The sequence below is a fragment of the Carassius auratus genome, unplaced genomic scaffold (genome assembly GCF_003368295.1).
Source record: "Carassius auratus strain Wakin unplaced genomic scaffold, ASM336829v1 scaf_tig00030446, whole genome shotgun sequence".
Lineage (NCBI taxonomy): Eukaryota > Metazoa > Chordata > Actinopteri > Cypriniformes > Cyprinidae > Carassius > Carassius auratus.
In genome coordinates, this window is record NW_020525854.1 from 131,304 (window position 1) to 151,274 (window position 19,971).

Here is a 19,971-nt window from a genome sequence, read left to right on the forward strand (position 1 = left end):
TTTTTTAGTTTTGTCCACTGGCTGATGCATGTCTTGCTGCTGTTGGGATCATGCTGGAGATAATGACTTCATTAGGTAATGTCATCAGATGTGTCTGTGTTTATTAGGACAGTAGTGAAGAGTGTCTGTCCTCTCTCTGCAGTCTGATCTGTGTGAGTGTCTTTCTCAGTCTGTAATAGTTTCATCTTTACCTGGCCGTGTAGTTTCGTCTCTGTGACTGTGTTTGGTCTGGTCTGCTGGTTCTGCTGTCATTGCCTGATATGAGCTCGGATCACTGTGTTTGAGCTGCTGGTACATTTTCACAGCTCTTCTCAAATATTAATTAAATGGGGTCCTATTATGCTTTTTCTCAAAGTCTTGATTCTGTTTTGGCAGGATTCTAGAACAAAAACAAATAATTTCCATGTAATTTACATTACTACAAGCCTTTCTCCCCAGCCTGGCACAAACGGCCTGATTAGTTCTGGGTTTGATGAACGCCTGTCTTCTGAAAAGCGAAGTGTGATTGGTTAGCTGTCCAGGTGTGTTGTGATTGGCTAACAGCTTCGACGGTGTGTCAGTACCGCCCCATCAATATTGCCATATCAATTTGAGAGTGATTCAGACCCCGAGAATATTGAACAAGAGGATCGCGCAGAACTTTTGCACGCACGAATATTGCAAGACATTTTAGAGTGGTAACATTATTGTTGTATTTTTGGCTAAATCACGTTTTAGAAAATATGTCAACAGCTTCTTAAAAATAACTGCATTTACCATGTACAGATAAGTGCATATGTATTATGTTTATTGTTATTTAATTCTAAAATTGTACTATGAATTGCAGTGAAACTGTTATACAGTATATATAAGCAGACTGATTCTCTGCCAGCAGGAGGCGCTGTTGGTGTGCTACAGATTGAGGTTTCCGCGGTAACCCTAACCATTCCAATATCTGCTATTATTTTTATGATATTGTAATTGGTCGCTTTGTGATATCATAAATCCCGGAAAAAAACACTGTATTCCAAACAAGCCATTCTTTGCTGTTCTTGAAAACTAAATATCTCTTTTTTAAGCCCAAACAAACACACTACACACTGACTAACAAAGTGAAAAAACATAATAGGACCCCTTTAATATTGTGTATTGTCCTAACTCAGCTCTGCACGAGTTGTTTGGGGTTGCTCTGTTTACTTTTAGGATGCTTTTACAAATGTGTGTATGCTTAATATATGTTCCTTCTTTTTCTCATTTAGACAAATCTGAAGTTATTATAGATCTCTCTCTCTCTCTCTCTCTCTCTCTCTCTCTCTCTCTCTCTCTCTCTCTCTCTCTCTCTCTCTCTCTCTCTCTCGTGGGTCTGTCTCACAGGTGGCTGTCAGCTGGTTATCTCTTTCTCGCTGTAATGATTTATTTATCGTAATAACACTGGAGCCCAGGCCAGAAACGAGCACTGAAAACATTAACATAATGCCAGAGCATTACCACACACACACACACACACACACACACTCACTCTCTGACACACATTCACACTCACTCTCTGACACACACACACACACACACACACACAGACTCACTCTCTGACAAACACACACAAACACACACACACACACACTCTCTGACACACACACACACACACACACAGACTAAAAAAATGAGAATTTCCCTCGTCTTGAATCATGGTCATGTAAACAATGTTTCACACAAGGACACACATGAAAGCGTCTCGTCTCGTCAGCGACACATAGACAGTCCCTCACACAGCTCATACACTCTGAAGAATAAAGCTTCTTCACCGGCATCCATGATCCTTTATTTTCAGAGTGTAGAGAAGAGCCTGAAGCTCTGATGGAGGTCCGTCACTAAAGCCCACAGCTCTCAGAGAACGACAGCAGACATAAAAATGTGTTGTGCTGTACGGCAGAACGATCGACAGTAAGAGTGAGCGATGCTGCGATGATGACCAGCGCTCTGGAAACACTTCTTCAGCGCAGCTGATGCACAGATCCACCGGCTGTCTGAGCACTCTTCATTAGAAGCTGCTTTGTGTTTTGTTGTGGAGAGGTGAAGACAAATAATTTCGGCTTAGTGCCTGATAGTCGCTGAATAAAAATAGAATTTGACAGATAAAGTCATCTGCCTCGCTGCCAAGTGTTATCAGCGCAGGTTTTAATTGGACACGTTCAGTCAGAACGGCCAAAAACATAATTATTATTCAACAAATAAGTGATCCTGACAAATCATTTTAAAAAGCCAAGCGATGCAGTAAACACATTTACGAGCGTGTGTTGGTTTCGTAATGACTACATCTCCCTCAGGATGATAGAAATACACTCTCAATCAGAGCTTTTAGCAGGAAATACATCTGAACTGCAGAAGAGACGTGAACTGAGTTATGAAACAGAGCCACATGAGACATGCACACACACTCAGAAGAAGGCTTTAGAGCAATTTAATTGTGTTTGCATTACTGAAACATTAGTCTTTTGGTTAAAGTCTTAAGTAAAATCTGAACCCTTATCAGGCAGGATTATTATAGTTATAGTTAACTAAAGCTACAGCCATTCAAAAAATCTGTTACTGAAAATAAAATAAATCTTAACTGGAATCTAGTTTCCTTTCGAGGGAACTGCGTCGAATGACACTTTGGGGGGAAGCCCCTCTGCGTAGCACCTCTGAAGTATGAATGAAACTAAGCCAATCCTGATTGTTGTTGCATCATGACGTAATGTGTGACGGCATATGCGGAAGCTATAAAAAGGATGCCGGCACACAACAGAGACAGCTTTATGTTCTTCAGCAAGCACTCTCTGTCTCTTGTTTGTCTTATTTGGTGTTGTATAGTCTATACAGAGAATGCTTTCTGCCGGATCTCTAGGGTCATCAAGTCCTTCTGAGGATGGACAATATGTCGGTGGTGGCCTGTATAAACCATCAAGGGTGTCTGAGGTCTAGCCATCTATCCAGACTGGTGCATTCAGGTCCTCCCTCACACCATGCCGTGGTACAGACATGGCTGAGGGTGCGTCTGTATGCTTTTGCCCCGATCGCTCTACTCCCGGGAGTTCTAGAGAGGGTTTGTCGCAATGGCATCAGTCTATTATTGGTGGCCCCATTGTGGCCGGCCCGAGTATGGTTCTCAGACATAATATTACTCCTGGACAGCCCTCCATGGGAGTTTGCTCCAGGCGACATCAAAGCCATCCTACTTCCTAGGCTATTTGCCATCTAATGTGGCACGGCCTATGGTTCTGCATGCTTTTTATCCTCCTCCTCACGTGACGGCGGATGAGGAGAGACTTCACCTGCTCTGCCCTGTCAGAGCTCTCAGAATATATATCCAGAGGTCCTCCTCATGGCGGAAGTCAGACCAGTTGTTAGTGTGTTTCGGGTCGCCCAAGAAGGAGCTTCCTGCTTCCAAACAGACCATTAGCAACTGGATTGTCCAAGCTATATCTATGGCCTACCAGGTGCGCAATTTGCCTTCACCTCTGGCTGTGAGGGCTCACTCTACCGGAGGCATGGCATCCTCTAGAGCCCTCCTTTCAGGGGCCCCCATCCAGGAGGTCTGCGATGCAGCAGGATGGGCCACCCCTCACACTTTTATTAGATTTTAAAGCCTGGACATTCCATCGACACCTGGCACCCTTGTGCTCTTGTCCTAAGTGTGCCTGTGCACAGCTTCACACTAGGACAGACAGGGCTCGTAGTGGCATAGTGGGTACTCATTCCCCCAAAGTGTCATTCGACGCAGTTCGATGTTCCCTCGAAGGGGAATGTCTTGGGCTACGACTGTAACCCTTGTTCCCCGAGAAAGGGAACGAGAACTGCGTCCCTTCGACACACCTCCCCCTGCCTAGGAGCGCTTGCTTCATCACAGAAGCTGTTTCTGTTGTGTGCCAGCGTCCTTTTTATAGCTTCCGCATATGTCCACACACATTACGTCATGACACATCTAGTTTAACTTGATGTACTAAAATAACAAAAATTTAAATTATATATATGAATTAAATTAAATTTAATTCAATTCAAGTTTATTTGTATAGCATTTTTTACAATACAAATCGTTGCAAAGCAACTTTACAGAAAATTATGTTTCTACAATATTTAGTAATAGCTTATGGTGGTGACTGTCAGTTTGTGCACGTTTGACAGGATTTATTGTTGTCTATTGCTACAGATATACCTGTGCTACTGCTTCTGTGCTGCAGGGACACATATGAAAACTGCAAATATAAAAATAAATAAATAAGTCAGTAAAATCAAACTCCTAATATTAACCCTAACTAATAAATAGCTCTTGTAGTCTTCACACTGCTGAAACAGAGGCGTGTTGTTGTCAGTATGGTGGAGTGTGTGTGTAACTCTGACAGAGAGTTTGGCATTCAGCTGCGCTCTGAAGAAGTGTTTCTCACACCAGAGCCGCTCCGAGCAGCACAATCACAATGACTCTGTAATCCAGTGTCTCTGTCTGCTCTCTCCTCCGGACGCTCTCTCACCGCAGGTCACCATCTCAGTGGACGGCATCCTGACCACCACTGGATACACGCAGGAGGACTACACCATGCTGGGCTCCGACGACTTCTTCTACATCGGAGGAAGCCCAAACACGGCCGACCTGCCCGGATCTCCTGTCAGCAACAACTTCATGGGCTGCCTGAAAGACGTGAGTCTGTCGAATGCCAGCGAAGCCTGCAGCTGTTCCCCGTTACACATGACAGACTTTCAACATGTCTTTAGAATTCTCTCGCCAAATATTGCATTCAGTCTGTTTTGTAGAGCTGCCCCTAATAGTCGACTAACCAGTAGCTAGGCTGGGTCCTCCAAAATGTTATTAGCTTTAGCTTAGTCATAAAAAAAAAAAAATACACCTGAGAGCTCAGATCAGTCAGTGCATGAGCTCAGATCAGTCAGTTCCAGAAAGAATAAAAAGATGGAATCTAAGATTCGGTGATAATATAGCATCATCAGATTTATAAGCAGGAACGCCACAGGTGTTGTGATATACTTTGTGAGCAAAGTCCGTATTAGACCAATCTGATATGAGTAACTATTACACAAAATCCTCCAGATCTAAACGATTCAAACACAAGCTGAGGGTCAAAGGTGAAGTGCATCATCTCTGTTTGTGTGAGCAGATGAGTGCTCAGCCAATGGCGTGAGTTTGGGGGTGGGGCTAACTGTTTGAGGGACAGCAGGTGGGTGGAGTGTATTACTGTTATCACTGTAAATATAGTTTCGCTGCTTGTACTACATTAAAATGAGCTAAAGCAACTGCTGAACATTTTGTCACTACTTCAGTTTATTGTGCTCAGTGCACTTATGTAAATATTCAGAATTATGTAAATATGTAAAATTCACAACTGGGCAGTGGATTTTTAGCTCTGCATAACATTGAATTAATTTCAAACATAGAAAGTTTTTGGAGTAAAAAGAAAGACCTGCTGGTGTTTGACATTTAAAAAGTGTTTAGTTAGTTAGTTTCTGTGGTTCTCATGAATTCTGTGTAGTTATTAATTCTGTGCAGTTATTACTGCCACTCACTCTTTTAAGGTCAGTCTTGTAATGTACAGTATTAACAACAGTTAGCCTAATTTCTTTTAGTGTGTCATAGTTGTTCATTTTTGACAGTCTTTACTCAAAACATGTGAAGTCTACCTAAACTAATCGAGAGCAAATTCATATTATTTTCTCTTTTTTTTCATTGAATGCCAAATAGCAGATTTAATTTGATTAGACTGTTGGAATATCATTAGTGTCCCATGGAGCAAAACCCCATGTGAATAGAAACTATATTTAATGTGTTAAATGCAGCAGTTAGACTAATATTTAATGTAATTTCGTAATTTTGTAATTTTAATGTCACTTATTTATTTTCTATTGACGGTGTTCACCCTCAATAGATGACATATTCTTTTGCAAGTAATAACTTTTATGAATCTTTGGTGCATTTGGCCTTAAAACATGCATTATTTTCATAAATATTGGTTCCAGCGCTGTTCTGTGAATGCCTGCGTTCATAATCGCTGCTGAATTTGTGTCTGTAGTGACAGAAATTAATGTTTATTATCAATTACATAAGATGGAAAAACTTGAAATGTTTTTATTATTATTAGTAGTAGTAGTAATAATAATCTCTGCTACAATAAACTTGCTGCCGGTGCAGATGAATGCAAACAATCAATGAGACTGCACTGATACAAATGAGTCTGTGCTGAACTGGATACTACAGAAAAACCAATGTATTTTATATATGAAAAAGTTAGTTCAGGAGATAATATTAATAATTAAAGCTGCAAGCAGCATTTAACGGTGTTCAAGCATTTAAGGCCTCTGAGGTGGTCTCGGTCAACCTGGATGTATGGATGACAGTTAAACACATCCAAAATGAAGAATAGGCTGATAGACAGACACACACACTGAAATTAAATGATTAAACTAGTTTTTTAGAGTTTAGATGTCATTTTCAGGTTTCACTGTAATCATAATGTGGCAAAATTGTAAAAACTGATGTGTCTGTATGAACAAAATAGAAAACATTGACTCAATGAGATTTAAAAAATTTTTTTATTGTTTTGTCATGAATTCATAAAACCTTTCAACATTACTGTTTAAGTTAACTGAATGAGCCCATTAGTGGTTTTCCGCTTCCATCTAGTGGTTATAAATGGCAATTTCTCATACATCACTGTGTTAAACCTTTATAACTGTTGACCTTTCTCTCCTAAATTTTGCATGCTTGTTAAGAATGAAATGATGCATTATTTAACATAGTTTTGATAATTTGTAGGCTTTCTGTTTGTATTATAATAGGCCTTTGTATTAATAGGCCTTTGTGTACACTATTTAAAGAACATATAATTAAATGACTGGTTTTTAGATGTCCAAATGCCATTGTTCAACAATTTGTTTGATAATTATTGACCTTCAAAGTCTAGAGAATTGTACTTCAGTGGTTTTGATTTTCAGCTAAAACCCTTGCAATAGTTTGCAAAAGTAACTTTTTAAAATTATCTTGAATATTTAATTAACAGTTTTATTAACAACATTGGTCCCAGAGGCAAAGTTGTTCACAAAGAGGAGCTCTATCATATGATATTAAGATCTAGTGTTTGTGTGTATGTATGAACATGTTCTACAAATTGTGATCATTTTCAATTGAAAATTTGTGTTTTTGAGGCTTTTTCAACTGTTATAGCGCCACCTATGGACCGATCTACATTAAACTTTGCATACTTGTTAAGAGTCATCGGTCACATGTTTATACCAAGTTTCAGAATATTTTGACTTTTTGTTTTGGTTTTATAGGCTTTGGGGTATGTTTGGCCACACCCCTTTTCTAAATTACCCTTTTAAAGCTAACCAAAGTACAAAATTCAATTTTTTTTTGATAATTATTGATCTAGAGAGTCCACAGAATATTACTGCAGTGGTTTTGGTTCCGATCGGGCAAAAAACCTAGGACTAGTTCGCAAAAGTAGCTTTTTAACATATTTGTGAATAACAATTGAACGATTTGATTGACGGCAATGGTTCTTGAGGCAAAGTTGTGCATTATGAGGAGATCTATCAAATGATATGCATATTGTGTTGATATGTGAAACACCACGTAATTACAGAGCCATAAAACTCGTTAGCGTCAACTAGTGGCCGATTTCTTTCAAAATTCTTACAGACCTTAGCTCCGATCAACTTCCGTTAATCCTTTCAAATAGGTGCTTAAATTTGTTTGGCCAATTGCGGCCATGTTTTTTGAGATATGCAAATGTACTCATAGGTACTTGTGCCCCTTTAGACCAAGACACTGCATACCAATTTTCAAGTCAATCGAGCCAACGGTTGCCTAGTTATAGCCATTTATGTGTTTTTTCTATCATACAGCGCCCCCAAGCGGCACCTTTTTTTATTTGACCAAAGATTGAGCTCATACATATGTGTACCAAGATTGGTGAAGATATCTCATTTCGTTCAAGAGTTATATTCAAAATAACATTTGGCTAACATTAGCATAGACGCTTTTTGGCGTACTGTTTCACGTAAGAATCGAAATTTCAATTCAAATTTTATAATCCCAAATTTTGATATTGAGTGTCCAGGGAATATTTCTGCAGTGGTTTGGTTCCGATTGGTTGAAAATCCTAGGACTAATTCGCAAAAGTAGGTTTGAGCGTTAGGTACATTTTACGGAAAAACGGTGTGCCGTAGAGTAAAAAAAGGCGCGAGCAATTTTGTTTCGTACTAACCCAAGGATAACAACGATGTATAGTTTTTGAGTCTACGTCAAGCGGTTTACGATTTATGGCCAAAAATGTCTGAAAATTTTGTTTTTTGCGCTGTAGCACCACCTACGGGCCAATTGGGGTCATACTCTCTGAACCTGTCCTCGATTTTTGTGCTACCATCTGGCAAAGTTTCAAGGTTCCAGCTCTTACGGTTTGGGCTGCACAATGCGTTTTAGCGGAGAAAAAAACAATAATAAAAATCTGTACAATAACAATAGTGTTTCAGCACTTCGTGCTTGAACCCCTAATAATAATAAAAGTAATTATATATTGGTACTCAGTTCAAGCGTGTAGAAGTTAAAGCGTTAATACAAACGTTACAAAACTTTTCTGAAACTGGTGAATTGTCATGAATAGTTAATAAGGTTGTATTTACAGTGTTTTATCATTACTTCTGTTGTTTGGTTTAGTTTCGTCTGGAGTTCATGTTCTACTCGTTCAGACTCAGAAATCAAACACACAATGTTATGGTCGTTGTGTATTGTGTGCCTCTTCCACTGAGTTAACTCTTAAATCCACCGAAGATACCATTTAGTGGATGTCCTTCATAATACAAAATAATTTTGCCCCGTTCTCTTTTCCACAATAACCTTGAGAGAAATCGGGAATAAAACCAATAACTGAGCTGGCATGTCTGATTATTTTATTAATCCTGTTTTATCATCCAGAGTGAAGAGATATAGTAGTGCTAGGAAACGAGACAGAGATTATTTCAGCATGTGTTGTGTAATGCTCTCCTGCAGGTGGTGTACAAGAACAACGACTTCAAGCTGGAGCTGTCTCGTCTGGCCATCGAGAGCGACCCTAAGATCAGTCTGCACGGGGACCTGGTGTTCCGCTGCGAGGACGTGGCGGCCCTCGACCCCGTGACCTTCGAGACGGCCGAGTCCTACATCGCCCTGCCGCGCTGGGACACCAAGAAGACCAGCTCCATCTCCTTCGACTTCCGCACCACGGAGCCCAGCGGCCTGCTGCTGTTCAGCCACGGCAAACCTCAGAGCCGAGAGCAGCGGCCCGGCCGAGAGATGAAGACTGACTACTTCGCCATGGAGCTGCTAGACGGCTTCCTCTACCTGCTGATGGACATGGGCTCCGGCAGCATCAAGCTCAAGACCAGCAACAAGAAGGTGAACGACGGAGAGTGGTGCCACGTGGACTTCCAGAGAGAGGGACGGAGAGGTGAGGAGAGACTCTGACGGGCTGTGCATGTGAAGACAGCCTGGCCCAAATAAAAACTAATAATATCAAATCAAATCAAAAATCAAAAGTAAGACTTACAGAAACATTCAATATTGTATTTGTTTTCCTGCTAGTCATCAGTGTTAATTAGAGAAGTGTATAAATGGGTTTTTCATCAAACCCATAAATAAATACAGAATAGTTACTGCTTTTGTGGTTTTTCACCCATGTAACCTTGTATTCTAATCAAGGTTTGACACCAATGTTTTTAGATACTAACAGAATTTAATAATTCTCAATTCCAGTTTTAAAACATACTACTGTAAAATCTACTTCCTTAATGTAAAGTTAAACCTATACCTATCAAGACAAGTAAACATTCAGAAATAAACTAAGCATGATACATGTGGCAGACACATTGCATTGAATGTTGGTTTGAGTCCCAGCGTTCCCTGGGAACCGAACACATTACCTGATGTTCGCTAACACCACACTCTTGTCTGAGCTACACACACACTGTTAACACACACACACGTGTTGAAACATCAACTGAACGTCTTCAGGAAACGGTTCACCTCGATTCGGTGTTGAATATGTCTGCTGTAGAGGATTCACTCCAGCACTTATCGCTGCTAAAGCGTGGCCAACGAGACGCCGTTAAACCCCATCCACGCTGCCGAAGCCTGCCTCCGTCTGCTGTAATGAGCTAATGGAGTGTAAGACTAGAGGAGGTGGGTGTGTGTCCTGTGGGGAAGAAAGTCCAGCAGTTCTGTAATTACAGTTTAATAGACAATTAAGGGTAAGTCATAAATCTCTGCGACCTGCCGAGAGAGCAGCACTCACGCTGAAATATAGACACACATCGCTCATGCACACTTCTTGATAAAAATGATCAAGCGTCAGGCAGGCATCTGAAGTTATTAGGTACCCACACACTCAACTTTTAGATCCGTATAGCGCTGCTGTAAAGAGAAACGCAGACCCCTCTCATCGATTAAATAATACATTTTAATAATAAATTAATAAATACATTCAATGCACACCGACTGAAGTAGTTTAAGTCTTTGGTTCTTTTAATGGTGATGATTTTGGCTCACGTTTAACAAAAACCCACCTAATCACTATCTATAATCTATAACTATAATTTGGGTTGAATTACCGAAATAAATGAAATTTTCCACAACATTCTAATTTATTGAGATGCACCGGTATGTGCCTTTTACCTTAAGACAGATTTCTGTCAATAGCTATGTTTCCATCCAAAGATTCAAGTTAAATTAATGCGCAAAACTGGAATGATGCATAAAACATTTTGGAATGAAGCACGGTTTGCATCGAGTCCAAGAGAACACAATCTTCCCTTACTGATAAACTGGCACTACATATCTCTAAGAAAACCAGGAGAAGCCACTGAATATAATAATTATGATGAATGACTTGTGTCTCAGAGAGAGCAGACGAAACACTATAAATACAGTCACTGCTTTCGGAGGTGGATGCTGCTGTTTGGGAACGCAGTCGTTAAAGACAATTTTACTGAAATAATTTGATGACAGACTTTCCTCAGGCACTTCAGAATGACCATAACAACACATAGTTAACACTGTTAGTCTGGTTACTCTGTCTCACAGTGCAAAGTCACATGACTCTTTCAAACATATGTGAATGTGTTTCCATCGTAGCTTATGCACATTTTATCTTGTTGGATAAGACGTTTATCCTACTCAATTGTGTGCTAAGTTTGTACAATTAATGCACATCTTGCCATTTCCATCCAATGTTTTTCTAATGCAATATTTCAATATGTGCATAAAGACAGGGTGAAGGAAGCATATCTGCTGATTGATAGATGTTAAGTTTGTTCTCTCCAGGCTCCATCTCCGTCAACAGCCGCTCCATCCCCTTCAGCTCTAACGAGGGCAGTGAGATCCTGGACCTGGACAGTGACATGTATCTGGGTGGTTTGCCGGAGAGCGGTCAGGGCCTGATCCTGCCGCCCGAGGTCTGGACCGCGCTGCTCAACTACGGTTACGTGGGCTGTGTCCGTGACCTGTTCATCGACGGTAAGAGTCGAGACGTGCGTCGTCTGGCTGAGATCCAGAGCGCTCCGGGCGTCAGCAGCTTCTGCACGCGTGAGCTCCAGAAGAGGTGCAGCAGCGCCCCCTGTGCCAACGGAGGACAGTGCAAGGAGGGATGGAACCGCTACATCTGTGACTGCACTGGCACCGGATTCCTGGGAGCCAACTGTGAGATCGGTGGGTCAAACCAGAAAACACAGCTACTGATGTACAAACAGTGCTTGATGTTTCCAGCAGTACTCCGGCACTGACACTGAATAAAGTCATCAAAGTCAGAGTCTGCACTGTATTAGATATACATTTATTCTTCACCCAGAAATGAAAATGTGTTCACCCTCAGTTCATCAGAGATCAGGATGAGTTTGTTTCTTCATCAGGTTTGTAGAAATGTAGCACTGCATCAGTGTCTCATCAATGGATGCTCTGCAGTGAATGGGTGCCGTCAGAATGAGAGTCTGATAAAAACATCACAATAATCCACAGCACTCCAGTCCATCAGTGAACATCTGGAGAAGACAAAAGATGAAACACATCCAGCATTAAGATGATTTTAACTCAAACACATAGAGTCTATAATCCATAATAACACTTCCTCCAGTGAAAAAGTGTTCTGGTCTGAATCAGGAGAGAAATCTGCACAGATCAAGCAGCGTTTAAACAGCTCTAAACTAATCTGTGAGAGACAACAGATGCACTTTTTATTACTGTGATGTTTTTATCAGCTGTTAGAGTCTCATTCTGACGGCTGCTCTCTCTGGAGACTTAGGACATTTAACAATTTACATCCACTTAAGACAAGTAAGTGTTACATGCCAAGATGCTCATTTTGACATTAATGTGTTTATATGTGGATTCAAGTATGTGAAGAAGTGAAAGAGAACTCAGTTCAGCATTCACGTGTGGTTTGAATGAGTCGTGTGTGTGTGAGCATGGAGTTCTGTCTTCTAGCAGTTAAAAGTGAAGTGACATTCAGCCAAGTATGGTGACCCATACTCAGAATTTGTGCTCTGCATTTAACCCATCCGAAGTGCACACACACAGAGCAGTGAACACACACACACACACACACACACACACACACACACACACCCGGAGCAGTGTTCATCATTTATGCTGCGGCGCCCGGGAGCAGTTGGGGGTTCAGTGCCTTGCTCAAGGACACCTCAGTCGTGGTATTGAAGGTGGAGAGAGAGTTGTTCATGCACCCCCCCCACCCACAATTCCTGCCGGCCCGGGACTCGAACTCACAACCCTTCGATTGGGAGTCCAACCCTCTAACCATTAAACGGTTCATAAATGTGACCCTGGAGCACAAAACTTAATGTGTCAATTAAGTGTCAAGCTAAAAAATGAAGGAAAAATCCAAATGAATTCTTAGCAATGCATATTACTAATCAGAAATTAAGTTTTGATATATTTACACTAGGGCATTTAAAGATATATTATTGGAACATGATCTTTACTTAATATCCTAATGATTTTTGGCATAAAAGAAACATTTGATAATTTAGACCCATACAATGTTTTTTGGCTATTGCTACAAAATATACCTGCGCTCCTTAAGACTGGTTTTGTGCTCCAGGGTCACAAATGTGTAAATTGGCAAGACTTAAAAGATTTGCTACACGTTCGGTCATCTGTAATATGAAAATCTAGTGTTATATTGCAGTCTGTTGCTGTAGCATGTTTCAGCGGTTATATTTAGCACTAGCATGAGCCCATCCGTGACGCTTTTATCAGCCGCACACAGAGCTGTGAAGCACCGGCGTTCGCGCTTCATTTCTTTGCGTTCGGCTCGCAGTGGCATCCTGATTCATGTTGGTGGAGAAAGAGCCGATGTCAGGAGCCTGGAGAAGCACTGGAGCAGTGATGCTCAGCACAACCATCTGTGCTTCCTTTAACAACACAGCTGCTCTGAGATCAGCGTCTGTGCCCTCGGTGCTTCCTGACACTGAGCTCAAGGGCCTTCAGCACAGAATACCCTCGATTCATAGTGTTCGCTGTCAGAACTCGGGCAGGTGGGTAATTAGGGCTGATTTGGATTCGGCTGCATTTATCGACTGCTCAAGAGAAGCCCGTTTGTTTTATTAAACATATTTATTTCATTCTTATGAACAGCCAGATGCTGTGCTGTGAAGGGAAGCTGTTTTGTTTACTGTGAGTCTCTGAAGGCCGGTCAGAAGCAGCTGTAGAGCAGTGCTTTACTGACACCAAGTGTCCCTGGACAGAATTACACCGAGAGCAGAGCAAAGCACAGATGAGCTCAGTGTGTTTGGACTGTAGGAAGTGCTTATTATTTGTCAGATGTGTCAGTGGAAGGCAGATGGACAACATTTGATGTCTTTCACCGTACTGATCATGAACTGTATCCTGCAGGGGGCGCTCACCCTGTGCTCTGTGTAGTGATGGGGTAAACACTATACTGTAGAAAGCACCGTCCTTCAGATGAGACGTTAAACTGAGCTCCTGAATCTCTGTGGTCATTAAAAATCCTATGGCACTTCTCCTAAAGAGTAGGGGTGTAATTGCCCCCTTGGGCAATGTTTATCATGTTTCTGTTGTTTGTTATGTGTTTATATCATGTTGTTTATCATGTGTTTATGATGTGTTTGATGTTTGTTTACGGTGTGTTTATCATGTTTATTGTTTATTGTTTCTGTGTATGTTATAGTGTGTTTATCATGTATTTATAGTTCCTACTGTGTGTTTGTGTTTTTGTAGCATGTGTTTATAGTGTGTGTTTATGCTGTGTGTGTGTTTACGCTGTGTGAGTGTGTGTGTGCATTGTGTGTGTGAGCTGTACACTGTATGTGTGTATGTTTGTTTTATGTGCGCTGTATTTATGCTTTGTGTGTGTGTGTGTGTGAGAGAGTGTGTGTGAGTGTGTGTGAGCACTGTATTTACACTGTGTGTGTATGTGTGTGTGTGTGTGTGAGAGCATTGTATTTACGCTGTGTGTGTGTGTGTGTGTGTGAGTGTGTTTGTGTGTGTGTGTGTGTGTGTGTGTGTGTGAGCGCTGTATTTACGCTGTGTGTGTGTGTGAGTGTGTGTCAGTGTGTGAGCGCTGTATTTACACTGTGTGTGTGTGTGTGTGTGTGTGTGTGTGTGTGTGAGAGTGTGTGTGAGTGTGTGTGAGCACTGTATTTACACTGTGTGTGTATGTGTGTGTGTGTGTGTGTGAGAGCATTGTATTTACTCTGTGTGTGTGAGTGAGTGTGTGTGTGTGTGTGTGTGTGTGTGTGTGTGTGTATGAGCGCTGTATTTACGCTGTGTGTGTGTGTCAGTGTGTGAGCGCTGTATTTACACTGTGTGTCTGTGTGTGTGTGTGCAGAGGCGACGGTGTTGAGCTATGATGGCAGCATGTATCTGAAGATCCTGATTCCCAGCACGCTGCACACAGAGGCCGAGGATGTGTCTCTGCGCTTCATGTCCCAGCGAGCGTACGGTCTGCTCATGGCCACCACCTCCAAAGAGTCAGCTGACACACTGCGACTGGAGCTGGACGGAGGACGGGTCAAACTCACAGTCAACCTCGGTAACTACCCGTCTGTCTGTCTGTCTGTCTCTGTCTGACCTCTGACCTCTCCTTTCCTAAACCATCTCAAGATCTCTCCCAGTGTGTGTCCTCCGCCAGCCCCCGGCCTGTAGAGCACACGTGCACCAGCAGAGGGCAGAACAACCCTTCCACTGAACACTAGCTCTGCTGTTAGCGACCGAACACTCTCTTATAATGCTTTAGACATCTTTAGTTCTCATGTTAGTTTAGTTTGACTATATGAATAAACAATATATCGACATAATAAAAATGAATACAAAAAAAACTAAAATGTAAAAAAAATATATATATATCTAAAGGATGTCCCTGTAGAGGCTCTGTGTTCACTCAGTGAGTCGTTCAGGGTTCGATCCCCTGCTGCTCCAGTGAGGGTCCAGACTCTTTCTGCAGAGTGTGTCATGTTCTGGTCCGGGTCTGATTCTGGCGGAGAGGCACACACAGGGCAGCGGTGCATCCTGGGAAAGGATGTGGTGGGAGAGAAAGCCTCTCGGGAGACCTCCATCTCTCTCTCTCTCTCTCTCTCTCTCTGTCTGTCTGTGACTGGAGCCCTTCAATGTGCTGTGTGTCTGCGGCTGAGCGAGCAGCCCGAGACCGGCTCACACACTCAGATCATCAGCTCTACATCTACCATCTGATTCATGCCTTTCAGTTTCCATCTGTTAGGATCATACAGCTTTAACAGCAGCAAAATAATAGACAGATGCATAACTGTCAGTCATACAGAAATGATCCAGATCATGGCATAGTTTATTATTTACTATTTACATCTGTTTGATATTATTTAAATAATCATATTTTTAGACGCATTTATTGTAATTGCTTGGAATCAGCATAAATTGTTGTAAACAAAAATATATTCAGGTTATTTAAATGTGATGAACATGGAATAAGAATGTAAATATAATTTTTAGTTAAAGTTTGGTGTCTGTTTGTCATTTTTGGTCTTTATACTTTTTGTTTGAGTTATTTTAGTAAATGGAGTAAATGGAAACTATTTTTATAGTTTTAATTATTTAAGTTTAGTTTGCATTTTAGCTAACTGTAATAATCCTGATATATAGAATACATAGTTAATAATACTAGATAAACAAATAATACATATCTTCTTAAAATACATTATTAATTAAACAATATAAATGTATAATGAACTATAATAACATTGCTGTGGAACAAACAGTATTCAGTTAATGTACGAGACTGAAACAAATTGGATTAATTGATTATAAATACATATATGTGTAGTGTATAGTATATAGTTTATAATTATTACACTGTTACAGCACTATTTCAGAAATCTGACCCATTTCTTTTCTGTGCGACTGACAAATATGATCAGATTAATGTATGAGTTTATGATGACAGTTTTTCAGAGCTTTGTGAAACGGCCTGATGGAGTGAGAAGAGTGTGTTTAGACGGTCTCTGGCTGTTTGTGATCACTATTCTGTAGCGGTTGACACACTGAGACGCTCCTCAGCCTGAGGAGGACACACACACACACACACACACACACTCTCAATGTTAATCTCAGCGCTGTGCTCAGTGTCACACACACTAGAAGTGTTTCTGGCTGAGGAGTGCAGTGAAACCCCTTCCCATGATTCACAGCGGCAGATCCAGACCGCAGCGCTTCACGCTCATCTTCCTCACTTGTGTTTATGCAGAAATAGCACAGCAGTCAACTGTTCTTCATCACACTTATTTCATGACGCAGAGATCGGTCGAAGCATTTAGAAAACACTGTAGAGTGAGGTTCCCTCCGTTCACATCTACCAACAGTCAAAAACACAGATTCAGCTCAGTTAGTGTTAATTAACACTAACACATGTACTAACAGTAAGATTATTAAAAACAAAAGTTGTATTTGTTGATGTTATTTAACTCTTAAGGCTGAAATATCAAATAACAGTCAGAAAAAAGTGAAAGTTTATAAAAAATGTAAAGAAATATTCAGAGGCTTTTATTGTGCTTTTATGGCTCATATAGTGGGATAAAGTGAGAATAGGAAAACAGCTCAATTTTATTCAGACTCAAACTGAGTCAAAATATGAATGATTGATATTTATATGATGAAATGTGATGCTTGTACACTCTTAAAAATAAATATTCTTAATTTAAGAACTGTTCACTGAAGGGTTCTTTTGGGGAACCAAAAATTGTTCTTCTATGGCATCACTGCAAAAACACCTCTGTGAAGCTTTTATTTGTAAGAGTGTAATGCAAATCAATGAGATCTATCTAACAGTAGAGCAGATATTGATATTAAATGATCTAAATATGAGTCTGTGCTCTATATCTCCAGTAGATGAGATGTAAATGATCCGCACATATAACACAGTGATGGAGAGCTGAAGAAATCAAGGCTCCTCAGAAGATGTGAGATGTTCTGGAGGCTTGTGAAGATCATTCCTCCGCTGAGGAACAGTGAAAGTAAAGCTCCTCAAAAGATCCTGAGGATCAGACTTGAGACTCTAAATGTAGTTTCATAACAATGTTCGGGAGGAGCACGTCAGATACTTAACCTAATTAGCACAGGTGGAGCCACTTAAGATAATCAACCTTAGGGTATAAATACAGCTGAATTAGCCTACCTGTCTCCATTGACGGTTTATCAGCATCCCCCCTCCACCCCATCTCCTCCACTAGAGTTCATTTTACACTTTTACATATACGGGGGGGTACTCTAGGTTCGGGCCATTCCCGAGCTCGGAGCCCCTTCCCCGGACAGCATGCCAAATATGCATTATAAATACTTCAGCTAATTATATGTAAGTGTGAACTCGTGAAAACATGATTGATGGAGAGTCAGTAAGAGTTCATCTGGAGATATTACTGACCTTATTCTGATCAATCAGGAAAGATCTAACACCAGGAAGATACGTGAAGTGTTTGTACAGTTATACTAGAAGAGCTTTGACTGGATGAAACACACTAAACTATCAATCAGAGACAGAAGACACAAGGAACTTGAGTGAGAGAGTTTGGTCATGTTGATCATTCAGAGGAAGTTAGTTCAGTAGATGTATATGATGGAGCTAAAGTGATCTGGGTCTGAGCGGAGCTGGGTCTGTGGTTCTGACACTTGTGTGAAGGGAATGGGTGCCGCTGACTCAAGTGTGTCCCCGGATGGTGGCCCTGATCTTCAGATGTCTGCAGAATCTACTTTGAAGGATGTGAAATGTTTTCTCTCTCTCTCTTTCCTTTAATTTGATCTCACCATCTCACTCTCTCCCCCACCAGACTGTATCAGGATAGACTGTAACCTCAGTAAGTGTACCAACTCGTTTATCACACACACACACACACACACACACACACACACACACACACACACTCCCACATGCACATATCTCACAAACACACACAAACACACTCACAGAGAGACATAGACACACACACACACACACACTAACTCACAAACACACACACACTCACACACGCCCACTCACGCACTCACACACACAAACACACACACACACAGGTGTTTAATAAGTGTGTTTTTTCGTGCTGTGTTTTGAGACAAGGTAAGTGTGTTGCTGTGATTGGAGGAGATATTTGAACATGTGTTTATGAATGAACACACACACACACACACACACATGAATCTCTTATAACTGCAGGATGGATTTGATGTTCTTATCCGTTTCATCTACATTCATCTCAGTCTCACAATAAAATCAACATGACAAAACTTTTCATCTTCCCTTCAGGAAATTCATTTGATTTTGTCCCTCCAAATCATTTATCGTTTAATATTCAGTCACGCTTTGTGTTGTCAGTTAACAGTAAGAAAAATTGTTAATTCATCAATTACAGTTTTTTTTTTGTTTTTTTTTTGATTGCTAAACAACAGTGGGCACAACTGGAGTCACATGTGCAAAACTCTAACTACATTCTGCGCTAGCAACAGTTACCTGAGCTAAACAGTTCACATCACCTGCAAAACTCATTCCAAACAACACAACTCTTAACACATGGCTCAAAACAGACTCAACAGCCAAACACTACACACAACCCTCACTGAGCTAACACACACCGTCACCCGGAACACACCGAGAGGAGAAACACCACACACAACCCTCACTGAGAAAACACACACACGTCACTCGGAACACACCAAGAGGAGAAACACCACACACAAGCCTCACTGAGATAACACACACCGTCACCCGGAACACACAGAGAGCAGAAACACCACACACAACCCTCACTGAGATAACACACACCGTCACCCGGAACACACCGAGAGGAGAAACACCACACACAACCCTCACTGAGATAACACACACCGTCACCCGGAACACACAGAGAGCAGAAACACCACACACAACCCTCACTGAGATAACACACACCGTCACCCGGAACACACCGAGAGGAGAAGCACCACACACAACCCTCACTGAGAAAACACACACACGTCACTCGGAACACACCAAGAGGAGAAACACCACACACAAGCCTCACTGAGATAACACACACCGTCACCCGGAACACACCGAGAGGAGAAACACCACACACAACCCTCGCTGAGATAACACACACCGTCACCCGGAACACACCGAGAGGAGAAACACCACACACAACCCTCGCTGAGATAACACACACCGTCACCCGGAACACACCGAGAGGAGAAACACCACACACGACCCTCACTGAGATAACACACACTGTCACCCGGAACACACCGAGAGGAGAAACACTACACACGACCCTCACTGAGATAACACACACCGTCACTCGGAACACACAGAGAGGCAAAACACCACACACGACCCTCGCCGAGGTAACACACACCGTCACTCGGAACACACAGAGAGGCAAAACACCACACACGACCCTCGCCGAGATAACACACACCGTCACTCGGAACACACAGAGAGGAGAAACACCACA

General features: G+C 41.5%; 1 protein-coding gene across 1 annotated transcript in view; it reads left to right on the plus strand.

The window, feature by feature from the left end:
* Positions 1-19,971, plus strand: part of LOC113080236 (neurexin-2) — a 269,544-nt gene that overhangs the window by 114,233 nt on the left and 135,340 nt on the right. Inside the window, exons 5-9 of the mRNA XM_026252449.1 lie at positions 4,490-4,651; positions 9,011-9,446; positions 11,318-11,701; positions 14,856-15,059; positions 18,319-18,345. Coding sequence (XP_026108234.1) covers positions 4,490-4,651; positions 9,011-9,446; positions 11,318-11,701; positions 14,856-15,059; positions 18,319-18,345 — 1,213 coding nt within the window. The remainder of the gene's footprint in view (positions 1-4,489; positions 4,652-9,010; positions 9,447-11,317; positions 11,702-14,855; positions 15,060-18,318; positions 18,346-19,971) is intronic.